The following is a 22,150-nucleotide window of genomic DNA, read 5'->3' as shown; positions in this document are numbered from 1 at the left end:
CTCGCCGCAACTCTTGCGCTTTCGAGAGCGTGCTCACAACGGTCCGGCGTGCATTAAGAACGTGCTCGTAGAAATGGCGTTGATAATAGCCAACTGCTCAAGCAAATTAAACTTTCTCTTCGACGCAAGCCGAATCGGAGGTGAATATACTTGCCTGGTGGCGGGGTCGAGGAAGCCGTTGCCGTACTGCGGGTACTCGGGCGCGTAGTACCCGCTCAGGTGCCGGTAGTGGAGGAAGTTCTCGGGCGCCAGGAACCTCGAGTTGTCCAGGAACAGGTTCTGGGCCACGCCGTAGCCCGGCGGAAGCCCGCTGTCGCCCGCCGCGGCCGCCGCAGCTGCCGCGGCAGCGTACGGTGCCGCCGCCGCGGTCGCGTACATGTTGCCGTAGTCCTCGATGCTGTACGCCGTCGGCGGAGGCGGTGGCGTGGGGCCTTTGCTAGTTGAGGATCCCTTGCTCCGCTTCCCGCGGCTGAGGAGGTCGCGTATCTGCGACTTGTAGCGTCGATTCCGCTGGCAGCGCAGGATGAAGTCGTTCTCCGACATAGGCGCCCCGCCGACCTCACCGGCGGCGCTGGCGTTGCAGTTGGTCCCGCTGCTTGCGCCGCCGCCTCCGACGTTGCTGCTCCCTGCGCTGTTCCGTTCGCTGCTCGTCGAAGAGCAGCTACTGGACGTCGTCAGGCCGGCGTCCAGGTAGGTGACCTTGAAGTCCATCGTTCGTTTGCCAAGCAAGTCCCGACCTTCTTCTTCCCTGGAGAGGAAAAGCGGGATGCTGTGATTAGACGTGAAGGACTGTGCAGTATTTTGGTAAGCGTTGCCCTTACGCAGTCTGGCAAACCAACGCACCTAATTGCATATCTGAAAGATCCTCGCTACGAGACATATAATCACGAAAAGTGAAGAGCACTCACATGAGTGGCCTGTGCGTGCACAAAATGAAGTCCGGCTTGGAGTTTTTGTAGACCAGCCTCGCGCTGGTCTGCAGCCATTGCCACTTGCCGTCCTTTGTGGCGAGCCGGTAAGCGATCAGCCCCGATGCACCCGTCTTCAGCACTGCAACGATGAAACATTACGCCACGTTTGAGCCGGCGTGCATGTGAGGATACACAGGCATATCTACAACATAAAACGTGTCAGTAAGAGGCTACAAAATAAGCGAGTAAGCATGTTTTCTTTTACAAGCGAGGTAGCTTTACGTCATGTAGAGCGATGACCTGCCCACGGTGCACGTTTCGCCGGTGCAATGCCACATAGAAAAGCCTATACGGTTTTGAAAATAGCCTTCCGTAATAATAGTCAAAAGGGTGCTGTTTAAGTGTTTAAGAACGTTGCTCTTTACTCGACGTAGAGAGAGAGAGAGAAAAAACTTTATTTTCATGTTCGGTGGTAACGTGGAAAGGCCCTCAGTCCAGAGCCTCGCTTGCGGCATTCTTCAGTGCAGCACTGATAAACGCCGCAAGGTACCGTTGGTCGTCGGCGCTGGCTGCTTCTGTCAGCCACCCGGCATGGGGTTTAGGGGAAAGATTTGTGGGGGCAGGAAGGGGAGGTGGGGGTGGTCCACAGGACCAGAGGATATGGGATGTGTTCGGGTGTTCACCACAGTATCGACAGGGTGGGGGATCTTCAGGTAAGAGGCCGCGGAGGAGGTGCATTCGCGCTGGTGTAGGGAGTGTTTCAGTCTGGGCCTGACGAATCAGTACACCCTGTTCACGGGTGAGCACTTTGCTGAGTTTGGGGAACTTGCGTCTTGCCTCTTGATATGGCCGCAGAAGCAGGGGAGCCCACCTTTTCGTCTGGGCTGGTCGCGGAATGCAGGGTGCCTGGTTCAAAGTCTCGCAGGCGAGCTGATTAGCTCTTTCATTTCCCGGCAGTCCGTCATGACCAGGTATCCAGATGATTTCTAGAGGACCCTGAAGGTGCTCTTGAATAAATGTCGAAGTGTGGGCAGGGAGATCATTGTGCAACAATTTCCTGCAAGCCGCCATGGAGTCGGTAAATATGATTCTTGGGTAGGCTGAGTTACTAGGGGGCATGTGTTTGATTGCAGTTGCGATGGCTGTCAGTTCCGCTAAGGTCGGATCTGTCTCCGAGAGTACCTCCGTATGCACAGTTTGGAGGTCGTTATTCACGACTGCTATAGCGGAGCCCCGTGCACCAACGCTAGCATCAGCGTACAAGTATATGCCGTCAGGGTGTCTTGCCGTGTACCTCTTGAAGTAGGCCACTCGCTGTCGTCGCCTTTCCTTGCCTCGTTCTGGATTCATGTGGCGTGGCAGTGGAGCTATGGTTAGAAGTTCGCGTTGTTTCGGGGGTAGTGGGCGCGTGTTCAGAAGGGGCGCAGCTTCTGGATGATGGCCGATGCTGTGGAGGATGTGCGTACCCTGACACGTGCGCTGCAAACGCAGTTCTTGGCGACGACGATGAATGCTGACTAGTTCCGCCACCGTGTTATGGCAACCGATGTCAAGTAGGAGCTTAGTGCTGGCACTAAACGGGATGCCGATGGCCAGCTTTGTCGCCTTCCTGATGAGCGCATCAAGGCGATTGATATCTTGCTTGCGGAGATTGGTATAGGGCAGGTGATAGCGCAGGCGCGACATAATTAGTGCGTTTCTTAGTTGAAGCATATCCGCCTCTTTCACTCCATTTGCTCGGTTGGAGACCCTACGCATCATGTGCAGCACCTGTTCTCCTTGTCTGAGCAGGTGATGCACCGTCGCAGCGGGACCTCCATCTTTCTGGATGTGGAGACCGAGTACCTTAATACATTTTGGTTGGGAAATGGGCACGCCTTCGTTTACAATTTGTATGGTGGGCGGTCTCCATCTTTTGTGATGGACCAGTAGCAATTCAGATTTTTCCGGCGCACATCTAAGGCCAATAGTTTGAGCAGCCTCATGCACCCTGTTCATAGCCTGTTGGAGAGTTTCTTGGATATGCCCTGGCGAACCCGTGTTGATCCAGATGGTGATATCATCTGCGTAGATCGAATATTTGATGTCGGGGATGTCTCGTAGCGCTCTATGGACTACGCACATGGCAAGATTAAAGAGAGTGGGAGAGATCACGGAACCCTGCGGGATACCTCTCTGCGGATGGGGATACTGTTGTGAGGTGATGTCGCCTACTCGTAGCGTGTACGTGCGACTCCGTAAGAAGTCCCTAATATAGTTATAAAGCTTGGTTCCGCAGCCAGTAGCTTCGAGCTCTTGCAGCATAGCATCGTGGTTAACGTAGTCAAAAGCTTTCTTGAGGTCTATGGCAAGAATAGCTTTAAGTTGAGCGCTGCTTGTTTCCTTCGTGATTTCTTCGTGTAGCTGCAGTAGAACGTCTTGAGTAGATAAGTGATGTCTGTATCCAATCAAATTATGGGGTAGGTGTTGTGATTGCTCAAGGTGAATTAGAAGTCTGTTAAGCACGATGCGCTCCATTAGCTTGCCGACGCATGATGTTAGCGATATTGGACGCAGATTCGCTATGGCTTGGGGCTTGCCAGGCTTTGGAATGAAAATGATGCTGGCTGTCTTCCACTCTTCTGGCAAGCTGCCCGTGTCCCACACATTGTTAATTTCCTGAAGTAGGAATGCATGATCGGCTTCTGTAAGGTTGCGGAGCTGTGTTGTCGTAATTTGGTCTGGTCCTGGCGCTTTATTCGGCTTTGCTTCTGCTAAGGCACGCTGTAGTTCCGCTAATGTGATTGGGCCGGTGAGACCCTCATTTTCTGGCTCTGCGCTTTTGTAGTCGGCATACTGTGGTTGCGCTGGATCCGCAATGTGTGTTGTTATAAGCTCGTTGAATAGGTCATCGGTATGCTCAAATGTTTCGAGCAGCTTTCGGAGCTTATGGGACGTTTCCGTCTTTGTCTGGGTTGGGTCAATGAGTGATCGGATGAGATTCCACGTGGAGCTCATATTCAATGTGTCATTGAGCTTGTTGCACGTATCGTACCACTGCTCACGAGTGAGATGTTCAGTGTAGTGGACGATCTGCACGTTGAGCGTGTTGATGCGTGAGCGCAGTTTTCGATTGAGCTTATTTCTTTTCCATCTCTTAATGAGGGCATGTCGTGCCTCCCAGAGATGAAGAAGATGCCTGTCCGTGCTTGGTTGCTCCCACTTCTCTATTATTTCCTTCGTGTGTGACTGGATTCGTTGCCTGACCATCTCTACCCAATCTTTCAAGTGCATGTTTTGGAAGTCTCCTACAGGTGTCTTTCTGAACTCATTCCAATCCGTCAGGCGATGCTTGCGCTGGCGTTTTGGGAATCCTTTGATTTGCAGAAACATCTGTATGACAGTATGGTCACTTGTTAAAGTATCGTGCGTGTTAACCCATTGCGCTGACAGTCGTCCTTTAATGAAGGCGAGATCAGGCGTGGTATCTCTTTCTACGGAGTTTCCGTGCCGCGTCGGGGAGTCGGTCTCGTTAAGGAGAGTTAGCTGGGCCTGTTGCATATGGTATAGTAGTGCGGATCCTTTGGAGGAGTTTTTTGTGTATCCCCATGAAGTGTGTGGCGCGTTGAAGTCGCCTGCTATTAGATGATCAAAATACTTCGTTGGCCGCAGATTCGCAACCTCCTTGAAGAAGTCTACTTTCTGTTTTGGCGGGCTATAAACATTTGTGATGAATAAGTGGGGCTGTGCCTTGCTCTTGACAATTTTAGTTGGAAAGACACGTACAGTGAGGCTCTGTTCCGTGCTGTGGACAACATTTGCCGCTATATCTTTACGAATAAGAATGGCCAGTGCAGAATTATGGCTATACGTCGTATAACCTGCAAGATGAGGTGTTTGGTTAGTTTCCTGGAGTAGGAGAATGTCGGGTCGACGATCTTGAGCGGCAATGTACTGCGTGAGAAGGCCCCGTTTTCGAGCAATCCCTCTACAGTTCCACTGCCACACCACCAGATTAGTCGCCATTGTTCTACTGATGATTTTGCGGAGCGCCCGCTGTAGGGTAAGGAGTGGGTCGTGTTACGCTGGTAGATCGACGTGCTCTGGGTCGTTCGCGCTCTTCCTGGCGCGGTAATGCGGCCATCGCAGCCTGCACTTGTGTAGAGACCATCGCCTCTGCCTGGCTCCTGAGGAGCTCGTTGAATAGGGAGCGCATTTGGCTCATTATTTGTTGAGTGTATGTTTTTAGCGCCTCCTCAACTTGAGCAGCAACCTGTTGAGCTATCTTGGCCTCTAGACTGGTTTGCATTTCTTTCATTTCGTCCCTTAGTTGCTTAAAATCTGCTTCAAGGTGTTGTAGGGCTGTTGTGTGGTATCTTGCCTTTTTCATTGCCGGTTGCAATGACGCTGCTTCTGCTTCCTGAGCTAAGGGTTGCTCTATATCACCCAATGGTGTAACTTCAGGTGCGTGTGCCTCTGCTTGCATGTCCATGCCTTCGGTAGGCTCTAGTGATTGTGACGATAGTGTTGACATTTCATTAGGTCTGCGGGTTTGAAGTAGAGCGTTCTTATAATCTTTGGCTACTTTTTGAGCTCGTGTTTGAACTTGAGATGCATTGGTAATGGGGGGGAAAGGGGAGGTGCCGGGTGACTGACTCACGTTTCGCTGGTTTGCGGGTTGCTCGTCTTGTTGACCTCGGGAATGGTTGTGATCCGGAGACTGGCTGCCACCTCCGAACCGGTTGCAGTCCCCAGACTGGCCGCCGCTCCCGGACTGGCCACTGCTGCCGGACTGGCTTTGGTCCCCGAAGTGGTCCCGGCCCCTGGAATGGCCGCGTCCCCTAGATCGGCTGCGGCCCTTGGATCGGCTCCTGCCTCTGGAGCGGCTGCGGCCCCTGGACTGTTGACGGCTTCTGGAGCTACTTCTGTCTCTCGATGTGTTGTCGGAGTTGCGTTTTGGGCTTGGGCTTCGGCCTGCGATGGTGACTGTTTTCATTTGCTTGTCGTCCTTTCGTTGCTTCAATCGCTTCAGGTAGGCCGCTTCTCTGACCGCTTTATCAGCGGCTCGTCGCACTTCACAAGTTGGGTCATCTGCCTTGTGGTCCTTGCCACAATTAGGGCAGCCTGGTTTGCAGTCATGATCCTCTACAGGATCTCCGACAGACTTTCCACATGTTCTGCACCTTTGTTTTCCATTGTCGCGACAAACGTCTGATCGGTGTCCTATAGCAAAGCATGTTGTGCAAAATTGCGCCTTGGGTCGGTGAGGGACGCAGCGGTATACACCTCCGCCGAAGATGACCTGGCGAGGTACATGTGAGCCCTTGAAAGTTATGATTGCAGTGGCTGTTCTACCCATCATACGAGCCGCAATAATCTCATAATTTGGGGCTCGGAGTTCACGCATCAATTCTTCGGTTGGGGTGTTCATTTCCACGTTGTGAATCACACCTCTGCACGAGTTATGGGGTGAAGCGATATAGATGTGGACAGGGTAAGTTTTGCCATTAAGAGTGGTTTCATTAATGCGCTGGAGCTTTCCTGTCGCCGAGGGGTCATCACTGGTTATTATAGCCAAGTTCTTTTCTTTTTTGATGTCTACTGTAGCGGCGCGAGCCTCTGCAGCAGTCAGAGCTGCTGAGACGCTTAGCGCGTCGTGAAGCGTTCGTGGGCTCCACTGAGGTAGGAAAAGGCCAGTTGGCGGACGCAAAATGAGCGTTGCAACGTGCTGCGTACCTTGGGAACGTTTTGATACTCGAGTGGTCCATCCATCAGTGTCGGTGACGAATTTCGGGGCCATTGCTGCTGAAGGAGTGCGGGCCGTTGGCGTACTTGACGGCAGGCCTACTCCCCTAGCCGTTAGGGCTAGCTGAGCGCCCTGCCAGGTCCGTGACAAAAGCACAGAAACTCACAGTACGTTGGTCCGATCACAGCAGAAGTTGGCCAAAATGTTCGGATGATGTTCTAGAGGAGCCGAGCCGTGTCTGAGGACTGGTCCTTGTCGAATAACGTGGCATTCGGGTCTTTCCTGTGGAGCGATGCGAAGGCACGTATGCTCGGACAGGAGCGACGCTCGCGTCCCTCACTCGACGTAGAGATGCCTTATGTATGAGACATCTCTCCTGGAGGCGTGACCTCGAATTCCTCTTGGATTCGTGAGTACCCCGCTGCCGTTGTAATCGAGTTTTCTACTCTACGGGGGGGGGGGGGGGGGGTAAATGAGAAAGGCGAGTCAACTCACGCATCGTACATGCGCGCAATGGACTCAAACATGCACCACACACCGGTAAAATTATCTGCATTTCATTAAAGAGCTTTCTCTCTGTCCCTCTTTTCCATTTTCAAACTCGCAGGCTTGTGCAGAATCATGTTGCGCCGAGTCGCCTTTAGAGGCACCAAATGAACTTTCTAAACTCAGAACGCGCAGGCAATGACCCCAGCCACGAGGTAGGTAGGTGTTCGCGAGAGTGTCACGATATACGTAAGGGTATATGAGATCAACGGGCCACTTGTTAGTTGAAGAAATGATAGCACAATGCTGGCGTTGTCGTAAACGAAAACTTGGTTTATTTATGCCAACAGTTTCGAGAGTGCTACTGTTCTCGTCAGGCCTTCTTCTAGTATATATATATATATATATATATATATATATATATATATATATATATATATATATATATATATATATATATATATATATATATATATATATATATATATATATATATATATATATATATATATATATATATAGACACACACACACAGGGCGTTTCAGCTAAATTTAGCCAGAGTTTAAAAATATGTTGACGCACTCTACGACAACGCGAGCAAATGCATGTTGCTCACTCTTGTATGTACTGTGCGCCACGCTACTTCATGTATTTTGCTTATTTAGATAATTAGTCAAGATTGAGTAATCAACTCCTGCAGCAACGAAGTTAGGCAAAAAATTCCATTTAGAAAGTTGTAAAGCGCTTTGCAAAACGTCCGATTAAGCAGTTTATAACTTTCTATCTGTTAAGTATTAGTGTTTTTCAGCCGTGGATTGCAGCGCTTCCAAACTCTCCGCGTACAAACGAACGTGGCATCTAGCAGGGCGTGCCACTGCTTTAAAAGAGACAGGACAGCGATGAAGGCGTTGGCTGTGCGACTTACGCCAGCGATGTGCTTCCCTCGCGGCGGTTCATGATAGCGACAAGAAGACGCAGCGACAGCACGTTGTGCGCGGAACGCTTGGGAGCAGTGCAATCACAACGCGCAAGGGCATGTCACGTGGTGCTTTCCTTTTTATGCGAAGCATATTACGAGGGCTCAACCCAGCTCCTCAGGCGCGGCGGTGACCATGAAATCACGTGACACCGTGACGTCACGACAGAGGAGAAGTGGCTTTGGCTCAACTCTTGCAAGACGGGCTGGGTGGGAATCGAACCAGGGTCTCCGGAGTGTGGGACGGAGACGCTACCACTGAGCCACGAGTACAACGCTTCAAAGCGGTACAAAAGCGCCTCTAGTGAATGCGGTGTTGCCTTAGAAACGCGCTGTTTCTAAGGCGTGCGTCTCTTGCTCAGGCGCACATTTCGTTGCCGCGCCGAACGCTGCTTTGCTCGACGCTCACCGCGTCCAATGCGGGGCGCGTAGTCGCTGCCCTGTAGCCCATTGTCTTACACCCCTTGGCGGGTCGACGGGAACGCTGTCGCGTTCCACTCTTGAAGGCGAAGAAGTAATGCATGAGTTGTTTCTTCGTCTAGCCGAACCAAATATAGCCAAGCAACAGCAGTTCACCAGGCTAAACAGTGGTTCAACAACTAAAATAAAGGCTAGTATGCTTCGCATCCTGGGCTTAACCTTACCTAAGCCACAGCCATTTTTTCTTTCGCGGACAACCGCAGCAAGCTGAAGAACACTAATACTTAATAGATAGAAAGACAGAAACGGTTTATTCGGACGTTTTGCAAACCGCTCTGCAACTTCCTAATTGGAATTTTTTTCCTAGATTCGTTGCTTCAGAAGTTGATTAACTAATCTTGACCAATTATTTAATTAAGTAAAATACAAAAAATAGCGTAACACACTACATGCAAAAGTGAGCAGCATGCATTTAGTGGAGTCGTCTTAGAGTGCGTCGGCATATTTTTTAACTCTGGCTAAAATTAGCTGAAACTCCCTGTTACGATAGAGTTGCGTAATTTCTCATTGCTGCAGGCAAACACCAGTGAATCCTGGCGACGCTTTCCAGACGCACAATAGAAGCACTTGAGAAATAAGCAGGGCAGCCACAAATGAGTCCCCAAGCAAAGGTCCGCCTCCAAAGAGTTCGTAAACAAGGGATCCGTGTCTCGGCGCGCACTTGTACAATATTGCAAATCAAACGTTCAATTGCGTCTCGGTGCAAGTACACAACGTTGCAACGGCGGTTTTGCTGTTCCCCACCGAGAGCGAAAAAAAAAAGGAAAGGAGAAATCTCGTCGCCGAATAGGTTCCCATTTATCCTTCGGCGTTTTACCGAGTTCCCCTATTTTAAGAAAGCCCAATCTACCCTTCCGTTGTCTTCTGTCTTTCTTTTCTTTTCCCTCTCCTTTCCTCCAAACAAACCCGTCTCTATGCTGTCATCATCGCCAACTGACGGCATGTCATCGTTTTCCGCCCCGCATTCGGCATTTGTGTTTAAATCCAGACGCACGCGTTCATCAGGCCGGTCTGACTGCTCATCAATAGCGCGCGGTTTGTAAAGAACGTCTCAATTTTGTGCGCACGCGCGTACAGACATGCACGCGCGTTCTCCCAAACTCTGAAGTAAAGGGAAAACGGCCGCCGTGCAGACTCGTCACTAAAGCGCCGAACGCGCGTCCTATCGCTCGATAGAGAGAAATGACGGAGCGGGCTCGATTTCCTCTCGACGAATCCGGCGGCACTATATATACGCCGCTGCTGTGCCGCAAGCACTCGTGAAATCAAACGGAGAAACACCGGCTCGTAGGGAGTTAGGGAGGGGGGGGGGGGGGTTGATGACGGAAGGAGAGTTGTGGGTGGCTTAAGAGCGGCAAACTCGGTTTATTTGCGCGCTTTCTCTTAGACATCAGCGCTATGTACGACGACAACACAGCGTCGGAAGCGTATACTCGCTTTCCGCTTTTGTTCTTTCTTCGCTCGCGAAGAGTGAGCCGGACGGCGAGTTGTGTGGGTGCGCGTAGCAAATAGTGGGCCCGGGAAAGGGGAGAAGGGAAAAGAAAAGGGGACAAAAAGCGGTGGAGGCGCATTCGTTGGCGGATTGGGGAAACCTAAACGCCCGCGACGGCGTACGTATCCGCGCGAAAGCGATATGCCGTGCACTTCTATGTATACGCTGAAACCGCGAAATGCGAATGGGGAAAAGAAAATAAGCGAGAAACAAAAAAAAAACGAAAACGCGAACGCGAGCGACGACTCTTATGACGCCGAACAATGAGAAAAGCGAGAGGTGAAAAGCAAAGCGCGCGTGAGGAGTGCTTTAAGAATCGATTCGCTATGATTCGAATGAAAAGCCGTGTTCTGCTGCTACCGACGCCAGCCACCGTGCAATCGAAGCTCGGTGATGCGGTTTATCGAAGGGAAAACGAAACAAAAGGAAAGCTTCGTTCCTGGCCTGAATGAAGAGGCCGCTGCCGGTTTGTTGTACGCGTGATTATGCAAAGCCGCGTTTGCGAGCGCGCGGAAGCATTCTTTCTTTTGCGGGGAGCTCGCGTTTCTCTTCGGAAAAGGAAGCCGAAATTTGAGAAAGGCAGAAATAAAAACACTCGCAATTCGTGCGCTGGTTACAACGCCGCGGAGGTCTTTGGCCGATTTCGCATGCACGCGATGTCACGCTTTGAAACGTATACGGAAGGATCGTTGGCGATGACGACGTCGTTTCGGTTGAAACCACGCGTTTGTGAGCTGCGGAGAAGCCGCCCAGGTAGTGGGGTGACGGCATACTGGGATCGCTGTTCGCAAAATAAATAATTTAGAGAAAATTGCAATAGCTGATGGAGAAACTGTGGCTTTGAGCCGCGTATGGGCCTCGACACTATGCTTAGGAATAGAGCAAAGTTCGCCAGCTTTATACAGGTATAGACAGGTTTGCATTACCCTCTTTGATTCTCTCCCGTTTTGTAATACTACATTTACGGCAGGTGACCTTAGCTTTTAAACTGACACCTTTGCGATGTCCCAGCTTGTACTGCAAAACTTTGAAGTTGGCACTGTTGTTCGCGCTCGTTTAGGCTCAATATTAAATAAGAATGCAGTATAAAAACGTACTGGCACGTTACTATAGCCAACGACGAGCACAATAGAAATCTTTTACCGACGCAGTTTCAGAAATGGAAATGAGGGCGCAGGGTCTAGCGTGCCGCGTTTTGGGGCAACAAGCGCACCGTGCCGCGTGTCTTGAATCGCCCTTCACATTTTCAGCTGACGCACATTAGACAACATAAGCCTAATGACCACGGCACTTAGGGGAAAGAAAAACTCTTCTAGCGCGGTCGTGCAACGTAAACTTCTCTTAATGCATTACACACGTTAACGGGCATGTGTAGGCTTTACCACTTCGTTTCACCCTTCACGCCTATGCTGCGAATAAGTTTTTTTTCTTTTCGCGGCACCTGTGGTCCTCAGACTTTCACACGTGACTCCCGCTTGCTCAAACAGGAAGAATGAAGCCTGCTTGCGTTTCTCAATTTCCTTTATTGAATAAAATTTTCCTGCACCGTTATGACCTGGACACGACAAAATGAATTTAAATTCGGGCGTCACGTTTTATTTATTTATTTATTTATTTATTTATTTATTTATTTATTTATTTATTTATTTATTTATTTATTTATTTATTTAACATACCCTAAAGCGCCAAGGCATTACAGAGGGGAGTGGGGCACATGAGTAAAACAATAACAACGATTACAACAAATTTATATATAGCAAGGGACACGTGCAGTGGACATAATCATTAAGAGATCAAATAACAAGAATACCATGAAATCCACATTATATAAATCCAGACACATCTGAACTGGACAAAAGGAAAATGAAGAAATACGATATTGACGTATCTAAGGCTGAAGTTCCGACGTGAAACTCAAAAAGGGACGTTTGTTTTGAACTTCATTTTCAGCTTTAGCAGTCAAACCATTTCCCGCCACATTAATTAATATAGAGCTTTTGGAGGACACGTTACGAGTCTGTAAAGTTACTTATGCGCCGTTTCACCATATGTTGGTGCCGTGCATGAAGCGAAAACTATGGGTCGCGTCAGCCAGTCAGCTAAAGAGAACCGAAAGGAAGGCTCCTCCGTTGTCTTCCTGTGAACGTCTACCACGCAACGCATCCAGAATGAAAGCTTCACGGTACGCTTCACGTGTAAGACGGACGAGCCCTCCTATTCAGAAAACGCAGCTAACTCTCGTTATTGATTGGCTGATACGAGACGGAGTATATTGTTGCTGTTTGCTGTCCTTTTAAGACATTATAGCTTATTTCAGCATCAAGAGGTGCCGTCACTAACGCTACTTATCCCCGCATAGGCTCTTCAGCATTCCAATACACACGACGTCAAGGCGTGTGTGCTTTGTACGTATACGTATGATGTGGATGTATGCATGCATCCACACCATGACACCAGTCTAGGCTAGTGGTCGTAAAACCTAAATAAATAATAGCATTATAACAGACGCACACGTCCACACTGCCGAAACACTGTGACGTCCGCGATGTCAACAGAGCACGCAAACTCGAAATGTCAAGGCAAGAGTGCATTAACGTCTCCCACAGGTCTGCAGATTTTCTTTCGGGGATGTAATGAAGGCGTAAAAAGTAAGCACTCTAGAAGTGGCCTCTTCCCCTCCTTTCGCTCAGGCCTTGGGCACAAACCACGGTGTAAGATATATACTCTTACACCGTGGCATAAACAAAACGTAGAAGGTAAAGAAAAAACAAGAAAGAAGACTGAAGATGAGGAAACAGGCACGGTATACTCACGTTCTTGATGCGCGCTGGCCACGTAGGCAAGATCGTCGAAGTGAACCAGGTCGTATCCGCCTTGGCTCATGAAGTCCGAGTCCGCGTAGCCGAGCAGCTGTTTGCCCCTGCGATAATGGTTACGCGTGAGACGTTCTCCGAAAATCGCAAGCGTGGTCGTTCAGGCGGTCGTGCGATAAACGATCGCAAGGCGAAAATGGCGTTCCCTTCTAACGTATGGCCAAGTTGAGCCCCGGCCTTTGCCCTAACTCCTTGTTATTACATTATTAAGTAGATGCCCAAATCCACTAAGTCACTTTCTCGAAAAAGAGAATAAGGCTAACGAACAGTTCGTCATAACGAATGCAGGCCGATGGCGACAGCTGATTCGAATGACAGAGCACTGGTCAAAAGCAATCCTTACGATAACGAAACAAAACAAACTTTACACTCCATATTTGCCAAAATGTCTCCAAATCAGACGAGGGCTAATTAAGGTACACACGTGAACGCTGATTACTCGTCTGGTTTAGTAGTGTTTTGTCAAATATGAACATTCACCAGAGAGAGAGAGAGAAGAAATTGACAAAGTTCACCAACTATTCCAAGTTTCCCTGCTTTTAGATATTAAATTAAATTCTGAGGGATTTTGCGTGCCAAAACCACGATATCATTATGAGGCATGCCGTAGTAGGGACTACGAATTAATTTTGACCATGTGCTGTCCTTTAACGTGCGCCCAATGCACGTCACACGGGCGTTTTATGCATTTCGTTTTCCATCAAAATGCGGCTTCCGCAGCTGAAATTAGTTCCCGCGACCTCGGGCTTAGCGGTGCCACGCTAAGGCAACGTTGCGCGGCCGCGGGGGGTTTTCCTGTTCTTTTGGTCATCCAACTTTCCTTGACGTTTTCACACATGTACAATTTTGCTTATAGTGTCATGCACTGATGCTAAAACGCTTCTCTGAACAGACCAGTAATGTCGGGCGATTTTAGTACACTGATGTTACGGAGTTGAAAAGGGTGATTCCGCGTCATTTTCGTGAAATTATGATAAAAAAATATTTAGCGCCATTTGACTGCACACCGGAACGAATTCTGTGGATACCGAAAGGTAGAGTCCAATGACAGTATAGTATGTATACCTTTGGTCCATGGAGACTAGCGCCAGATCGAGCTTGTGCTTGCTCTTGAACATGGACTCCTTCTGCGGCATCTCGAGCAAGGACGGAGGCCCGAACGGCGTGCACACGGCGAACAGCGCCAGCGGCGGCTCCTCGGTCTTGTGGTTCTGGCCCTGGAGGACGCGGATCTTGCCCTGGATGTCCAGCCGCTGCAGTTCGACGATGAAAGAAGATTGAGTTATACGGTCCGAGACACACCATAGAGACACACACACAAAAAAAAGAAAAGACGACTCGGTATAGACTGATGCAAGGGCCGCACCGCTAACTTGGCAGCCCGAAATCTTGAAAAAAAAATCCCATCGGAGAAGCAATTGAATTCGATGCTCCGATGCCGCGCACGCGCACTAGTGAATTTTCGCACGCTGCGTACTTCCGCGTGCCGGTCTACTAGATGGCGAGAGCTGCGCGTTGACCTCTGATGCAATGGTACATCCAAAGTGTGCAGCAGTCGCCGGCTGCGCCTGCACCATTTTGACCGAAAGGTTCGGTCCCGTCTAAGGGCCAAGCCTCGTCATAGTGCAGCCCTTACACGAGCCTATACGGTATATACAACCACTGCCTATACGGTATGTACAACCACTGATACACTTAACGCTGACACTACATGTTTAGCTGGCTTTTTTGTTTTTCTTTGCGCGAAGACGCCAAATCTCGAAATTTCTGTTCGAATGGCAGTATACGACCTGTCTTACGAGCGAAGGACAGCTCGCACGCGTGAAAGCAGCAAAATTTGTTTCCTGCCGCTTCTTAAGCGTAAGTGTTCCGAAATGCGGCCGCGGTAATTAGGGCTAAGTGCCGGAAGTGACGCATGCCTCGAGCCGTTTGAGGCAAGTTCCTTTGTGTCGGAGATAGCTAGGCGACCTTGAAACCACCCACCTTCCCGTCATCCTTCTGGGTTCAGCCCTGGTTCACCTCCTCGCCTTTGATTTATCCTTGTCTCTCTAGTCAACTCTTCATAAAAACGCCTCTTATCCACTGTCACTCTCTCTCTCTCTCTTTTTTTTCTTCGTCACCATCGTTGTCATTATTATCATCGTCATCGGAGCAACTCGAAGGCCAACGGATCCTGCTGCGAAACTCGTTCACTACAAGACACGACCAGAATTCGACGAAACGTGAACTATGATTACGAGTCTTGCTGCTGTCGGCACCGCTTACTTATTTTTTCATGTGTCTTGTCAGAAGGAAGAGTAAATGAAAGGAAGATCTAATGGATACAGTAGCAGGACGAGTGCACGGGAATGCATGCATAACGGGACAGAACGGTGACGAAACCGACGGCGAGCGAACAAAAGAAAGACGGGGGACATCAGAACGCAAAGCGCGATGCAACATAAAAAAAGTCGCCCAAAGCGGTATACTCTTTCTCCCTTGCTTATTGAGATCACAAAGCGAAAACGAAAAAAAAGGAAACGTTGGTAACGGAGGTATAAGAGCGCATATAACGCGCATACACAGCGGTAAGAAGGACTCTCTGCTCGGTACGCACAGAGACAGGACAGATTTATCGATAAATCATTAACCGATGCACCTGGACGCTGAACCACTCTCTCTCTCTCTCTCTCTCTCTGTCTCTCTCTCTCTCTCTGTGTGTGTGTGTGTTTTCCCCGTATTGATATCTTACTTTTGTTTTCGTCTCTCCCGGACTTCCCACAAAAGGCGCATTCACAGCAGACGTGAACGTCCGGGACGCCCGTGCCTGCACTGGTCTGGGCCTGGCAATCTTGATGAAGACGACGATGCATGGTACTTTATCGCTGATGGTTGCTAGGCAGTGTCAAGCTTTGCGAGTTCAGTGAAGAAAGGGGAGGCGATTAAAGCCTATAATAAAATAAATGTAAGTGAAGAAAGAGGCGTGAAATAGCGCGAGAATAGGAGTACGGTGCACTTAAAGGAAAGTGACGATGTATACAACGGGCAAAGTGGCGTTCTCCAGACAACAACGGCAAGGCAATGACGATAACTGTGAGACGAAAGTAGCGGCAACAACGAAGACAGTGACGACAAATTAAGAATACATAACGAACGTCCCCTTGGTGGTAGATATCATAATCAAGATAGATGGATAGATGGATGGGTAGATGGTTGGATAGATCGGTCGATAGGGCACTCGGCTTTCGGCACTATAGAGGGAAAATTTCAGATCCACGTTATTATTGTAGTTTTCTTTGACGATGACAGCATGAAACAAACAAACAAACAAGAAGCGTTTCTAACGCTTTGTGGCTGAACAAACTGCCACTAAATGTCGCTAACAGTGCTGCTACTGTAGTCCCCCCTCTGGTCTTCCTCTATTCCGTTATACCGTACACTGCAATAAGCTTACGGACAAGGTAATCCTGTCTAGCACATTACTATTCAGAATTTGTTCCTTAGAGACGGGAAAAGCAGTCACGTAGCTTGTCATTTTTAGCCTCAAAAGCAAGCAAAAGAACGACTAGGAGCGTGCCACTACTTAAACGCCACAGCCACACACGTTCCTAACAGCGGAGGATGGCATGCGCAGTACAAGAACAACGCCTGTCCGCTTGAGCAGATATAACGCTTGCAAACGGGCGCTTCCAAGCGTTATTACAGCCTTTGCGAGGCATAGTAGCCGGAGGAAACAACGCAAACAAGAAAACAATAGCAACAATGGGAACCGACCGGGCGGCGAAAGCGAAAGTCTGCGCTGATGGCGATGGCGATCGGTAGAGTGCCATTTAGCGAGGTTTCCTACGCGTACCCCCGAGGTTGTGGCCTAGGTAGGAAGGTGCGCACGCTTATGAGGTCTCTCAATGGCTTTCTTATTTGCTTTACTTTTGTTTCTACCTCGAATGCTGTTGTTGCCTCTCTCTTTTTCGATGCGCTGCCACCGACTAGCACGTTCCGTTAAACGGGGGCAACCCCCTGAGAGCGGCCCATTTGTTATTCCTTTTTCTATCGTTGCAGTTGCTGCGGAGCGCTGCCTTCGATGATGATCGCGCTGTTGCCTTTCGCAAGGCTAGTTTTTTGGGGGTCTGCTCTTCTTTATTCTGTGTTCAAGCATAGGGTGCATTTTGGTCTTTTTTACTTAAGTGATTTACTTTCGTTTTGTTTTCCTTTAAACTGCCGACACTCATGAGGTCACAACGACTGGACTTGGGAACAGGGGAGGCTGTTCCCATCAAAGAAGCCTCTTAGAATTCACATTTTTGCGCAGAAACTAGCGCATTACAATAGCGTTCTAATGCGCCGAAGATTGAGTGCATCTGAACACCTCTGTGTGCTTCGTTTCGTGTGGCTAAGAAAAAGAAAGAATAGTGGAGTGGAGGGGCTTGCTTTATTGTTTTTTGTTTTCCGAGTTCGCTTTACTTCTTGAGAAGTAAATCTCGCAGTAAACGAAGTTGTTAGACAGTGTTTCACGTCAATAAAACTGTAGACAAGCACTTCAACCTACCGTGAACATTCCTTACTCGGTTCTGTCTCTATAGTACAACGAAACCCGCCGTGGTTGCTCAGTGGCTATGGTGTTGGGCTGCTGAGCACGAGGTCGCGGGATCGAATCCCGGCCACGGCGGCCGCATTTCGATGGGGGCGAAATGCGAAAACACCCGTGTGCTTAGATTTAGGTGCACGTTAAAGAACCCCAGGTGGTCAAAATTTCCGGAGTCCTTCACTACGGCGTGCCTCATAATCAGAAAGTGGTTTTGGCACGTAAAACCCCAAATATTAAATTATAGTACAACGAAGTATAATAGCAGCGTTTCACAAGGATGCGACAAGTGGCACGACGAATCTCATTTCTAGCGCATCGCATCCATGTAAACGACGATGGTGCCCATGGAAGGTGAATCGCATTGATTGACCAGGAGACGGTAATTCGAGACTGTGTAAGTCGTCTCACGCAGTGCATGCAAACGCTGGTGTATCGCTTCGAGGAAGAGAGGGAAATTGAGACCGTGGCCGGCGTGCAATGTCCCTCTCCCCTTCCCCAAGGCGCTGAGTCGTGCTCCCTAAAGGGCTGCAGAAAATGGCGCCTCTTCCTCTTCATAATCACACTCTCTCGCTCTTCACCGCTCATTCACGAAACGTACTCGCTGGGAACAGGAGCCGGTTTACTTAGGAAGAAGAAAGAAGCAATACTGGTAACTTTTTCGCGTAATATTACCATGATACGCTAAGACATGCATGGGATACGCGCTGTACTTTTGCGTTCATGTAAGCGCGGCTAATGAAAGGAAGAACTTGATACGGGCGCTTATGGTGTTGACACAGAAACGAGGAAACGCGTTCGCTGCGGGTGCAAAGGTTGTAAGTTACTCACCAAGAAGCCGGAGGTGTTGTCCAGCAGGCAACGAAAACGCACGGTGAAATTCCTATCCAGGTACTGCGCGTTCTCTGGAAAAGGGCAAGCGAAGTCGCAAACCAACAATGAAATGCTTTGCCAAGTTGTTCAATAGAAAAAAGAAAGAGAGTATGAAAATAGAGGGCGATAAGAAACCCATCATTATTCTCGCGTTTTAGCATATCTTTTTGCAATTGTATTCCTCCTTATAAAAGTTGGTTCTATATTTTCTCCTGCCGCCCTATTCCTGGCCTATGGAACCCACCTCTTCACCCCCCCCCCCCCCCCCATAAAAGAAAGAAGCGTTGTAAATATGGGCAATGGTACCGATACTGAACCACAGCACGCTAAAGCAATAGAGAACGCTAACAGGTAAAATACTGGTACATAACCGGAAATAAAAGTCACTGAAAGTGAAGTGTGTGAGGCTGGGTGCCTTGCCTGTCACCATGGCGGATCTTTATTCGTAGCAGTTTCTGCGCATAAAGCTGCAATATCTACGTCCAGGCGAACGAAAAATGCTTCTCGGCGAATCGTGCAAATTCAGTTATTATTATTGGTGCCTATACATTTATATCACAGTGGCGCAGTATGTTCTATGTTAATCTCAGATAATAAGTAACAATTACGCAATAATCTGCAAATGAGGCAGGCTACTACGAGCCTGTCACGGTACATGTATGAGTGAAAAAAGAAGTTCCAAGCCAACGGCTACGTGAAACTTAGCGTGCTAGCCTTGTTGCATCGTTAGGCACAAGGTGCATCGTTAGGCGCGAACCAGATGCAAATCTGGTTCACGAACGCGGCATACGAACTATATATTGACATCGTTAGGTGCGAGACAAAATATGTTTCTGGAGAGTACCGAATCACGTTCATTCACGAGCTATGATAGTGAAATCGTCGGCGCCGTTCCTGACAAGAAGCGCAACAGTCACGTGGCATCAAACGCAGTGATCCTCTACGGAACGAGAAAGCCGCTTCTTCCTCGCGCCTTCACGGCCGTAGCGAAAAAAATTGGAGGACGCTTAAGCTTTGCCTTTAAGAATGGAACGCGATAGCATTCAAAGATCCCTGACTGCTTGTCACGCTTCCCGGCAACCGCATCTTTCTTGCGGACGCGCGGAGGCGACCGCCATCTAGATGTTGTTGCAAGGAATCGAACGGGCCGCGCGGTTCTATGAATGGAAGAAACGCTGTAAAAGGGGTTTGTGTTTGAGTTGCCGCGTAAGAAAATTGTTTGCTGGTACATTCAAATCACAGTCCGACGCTATCGTGTCTGTAGGTCGTGTTTAGGTCGTACTTTACGATTTTTCTGACACATTTTACTTTGAGGAATTCAATTAGTTCAGTAACGCATCTGCGCAACGCGGAGGGTCCTGCGTGGTTGTGATTCGGAATGATTTTTTTTTTTGAGAAACGACGTTCGACGCCGACACAGGATATTTTGCGACAGGGGGCCCTTAACGCTGTCGCGGTAATATAGCGGGTCTGGACCGGGCCATCCCAACGGGTGTGCAGACACGCGCACACGGACCGGGACGGCACAACTCGAAATCCCTGCAAGACCGCAATCAACGGCCGAATTCAGTGGCAAGGGTGTTTCTTCGGGGGGTGAAACTACCGCTATTGCCCGAGGACGTCGCCTGTTTAAACCACCTCTTCCTTTCTTCCTTTTTGTTTTTCCCCTTTCCTCCGCTTTCTCGTACGCACGTTTCCGCCCTCGAAATCCTGGCTGCCACAGTTCATCACAGTATAGTGTTCCTTCGCCACTTCCTATCGCCCGGTTCGCGCTCGGCTCCAGCACGGCCGCGGGTTCCCCTTCGTAGTCCTCCCCCTGCTCCGTCGGCTGCGCCGCAACACCCGGCGCCTTCTGCCTCCGCTGCGCGGTTCCCTGTCTGCTTAGCAAGCCGCCAGGTAAGCGGCGGCGGCGGCGGCGTTGGGGCTGGCAAGGGGCGCCCATTAACGTTTTCCCCTGTTATTTCTGGCTCCCCTCCGCACTCTGTCTGTCGGTCGGTCGGCCGCTCGTCCCGCCTGCATTATTCAATGTGTCAGCGGGACCGTACGCACCACCGTATACGTGTGCGCCGCACTCTCTCTCTCTCATTCCTGGCTCCCTCCCGCACAACAACTAGCCGCTCAACACACTGCTTCGGCAAGCCTCCCCCGTACGGCACCCCGCAACCACCAGCCCCGATTCCAACCTTCCCCGCGCCTCGCTGGGAAACAAAGAAACCGCTCGAGCGTTCAAGCAGGTGAAAGCGCGCCCCTTCCTGATTTTGTTTTCGTTTATTACATGCATATATGTATATTTTTCATTTCTTCGTCGGCGTCCACCACCGGGTGTGCGCGCTGCCGCGACATAAGGGAGACGAGCGCGCGCGTTGACGGCGGCGTCGTGTTTACTGCGCGCCTTACTGCCCTCGAGAAGCCGTGCTTGACAGGAGCGCGGGGCAGTCTCAGCGCGGGACCCGATCGGTACAGGGGCGATCACCACTTTTCCGGCAACGACCACCTTTGCAGTGGAAAGGTGCAAATCAAAAGTTGCAAAATCCGCCACGCGGCGCTTCCGAGGTGTGTCGTCGTGCAGACGGGCGAAATGAGGCGCCAGCCGGCCCGTCGGTTGAACAGCTAGCTCTCTGTTGAAAATTGTCAGCTTCTCGCCCGCTTATTCTTTATTTGTCAGCTCCTTTTTTTGCGACCTGAGGTGACTGCGAACCCAGATGCGCTTCGCCCGGTTGTTTTGGTTGTCGTCGCCATTTTCTCTTATTTTTCAATCGACAATGATGACCTCCGCAATCGTCGATGTGATGTGCAGCTCCCGGTTGCTTCGATGAAGGGAAGTAAGTATTTTACGATCGAAACGCGTGATCGTTTTCTTTCTTTTCACCAGTTTGTCCGCATCGGCATGCGTTCGGCTACTTCGCGTGCGTTGATTATGGCGCTTTACCTTTGATTTGTTTACGTCCTGACTCATTTCGGACATGCAGCGAGTCATGAGGGAAAGCGCGCATGCTTGCGCGTTCGTCGCAAGCATTGTTCCGCGTCTACATTTCCTACATTCAGAACTTGGAGGTGGTAGCGCTAAAACAGGACAGAGGCGAGAGCGGACAAGCACGGCGTTGACTGACAACCAACTTTACGGCGTCATGCTTACTTTCGTCTCCGTCTTGTTTTTAACGCTGTTACCCTTAAAGTTCCGAAATGTACCGACCAGCCCAATCCAATACTCTTCTGTAGGTGATTGCTGTATTTCCTTTCTGTTCGCTTGCTCAATAATCTGACGGTCAGCACAGTCTTCTCGAGATCAGGTCTGACTTCCAATGTGCCGAATAAACAAAAAAAAAGGAACCAATGAATGTACGAACGAACGAGACCGAAGCCTCTAGTAGCATAACGATCCCTAGCAAGTAAAACAAAAGAACAGCGTTAAGGATAAGCAAGAGATAAAATAATGATGTCCAAGACAAAAGAAAAAAAAGGAAGAAAGAAAAGGAAATAAAGAACAGAAAGGTGTGTAGTGTTGAACTGTAGAAACCATAAGCCCATGCATAAGCTAGGAAGTCCGATGAGCAGGGAAATGGTAAAAGGGGTTCGAGGCAAGAATCAGACGGCGGCCCGCCTGTTTTGTCGTTCCCTGGCCTGCACACGTGGCTCTTGTTAGCCCTATTCTTTGTGCAACCCGCTTCGAAATTGATCTCGTGCTGCTGGCCGGGATTCCTCATCGCTCATGCTCCGAGCCAGAAAAGTAAAGGTGAAAACCGAGCAGGGAAGGGGGTGCCGTAGTTGAAAC

At 49.6% G+C, this 22,150-nt stretch overlaps 1 protein-coding gene across 1 annotated transcript in view; it reads right to left on the bottom strand.

Moving 5' to 3' along the window:
* ss (spineless) overlaps nucleotides 1–22,150 on the bottom strand; it is a 176,075-nt gene that overhangs the window by 9,085 nt on the left and 144,840 nt on the right. Inside the window, exons 6-10 of the mRNA XM_070538736.1 lie at nucleotides 18,337–18,410; nucleotides 14,010–14,197; nucleotides 12,885–12,991; nucleotides 909–1,050; nucleotides 155–748 (exon numbers count right to left, since the gene is read on the bottom strand). Coding sequence (XP_070394837.1) covers nucleotides 155–748; nucleotides 909–1,050; nucleotides 12,885–12,991; nucleotides 14,010–14,197; nucleotides 18,337–18,410 — 1,105 coding nt within the window. The remainder of the gene's footprint in view (nucleotides 1–154; nucleotides 749–908; nucleotides 1,051–12,884; nucleotides 12,992–14,009; nucleotides 14,198–18,336; nucleotides 18,411–22,150) is intronic.

The sequence above is a fragment of the Dermacentor albipictus genome, chromosome 5, assembly GCF_038994185.2.
Source record: "Dermacentor albipictus isolate Rhodes 1998 colony chromosome 5, USDA_Dalb.pri_finalv2, whole genome shotgun sequence".
Classification (NCBI taxonomy): domain Eukaryota; kingdom Metazoa; phylum Arthropoda; class Arachnida; order Ixodida; family Ixodidae; genus Dermacentor; species Dermacentor albipictus.
The sequence above is the reverse complement of the archived record's forward strand: the minus strand, read 5'-3'. Positions and strand labels throughout refer to the sequence as shown.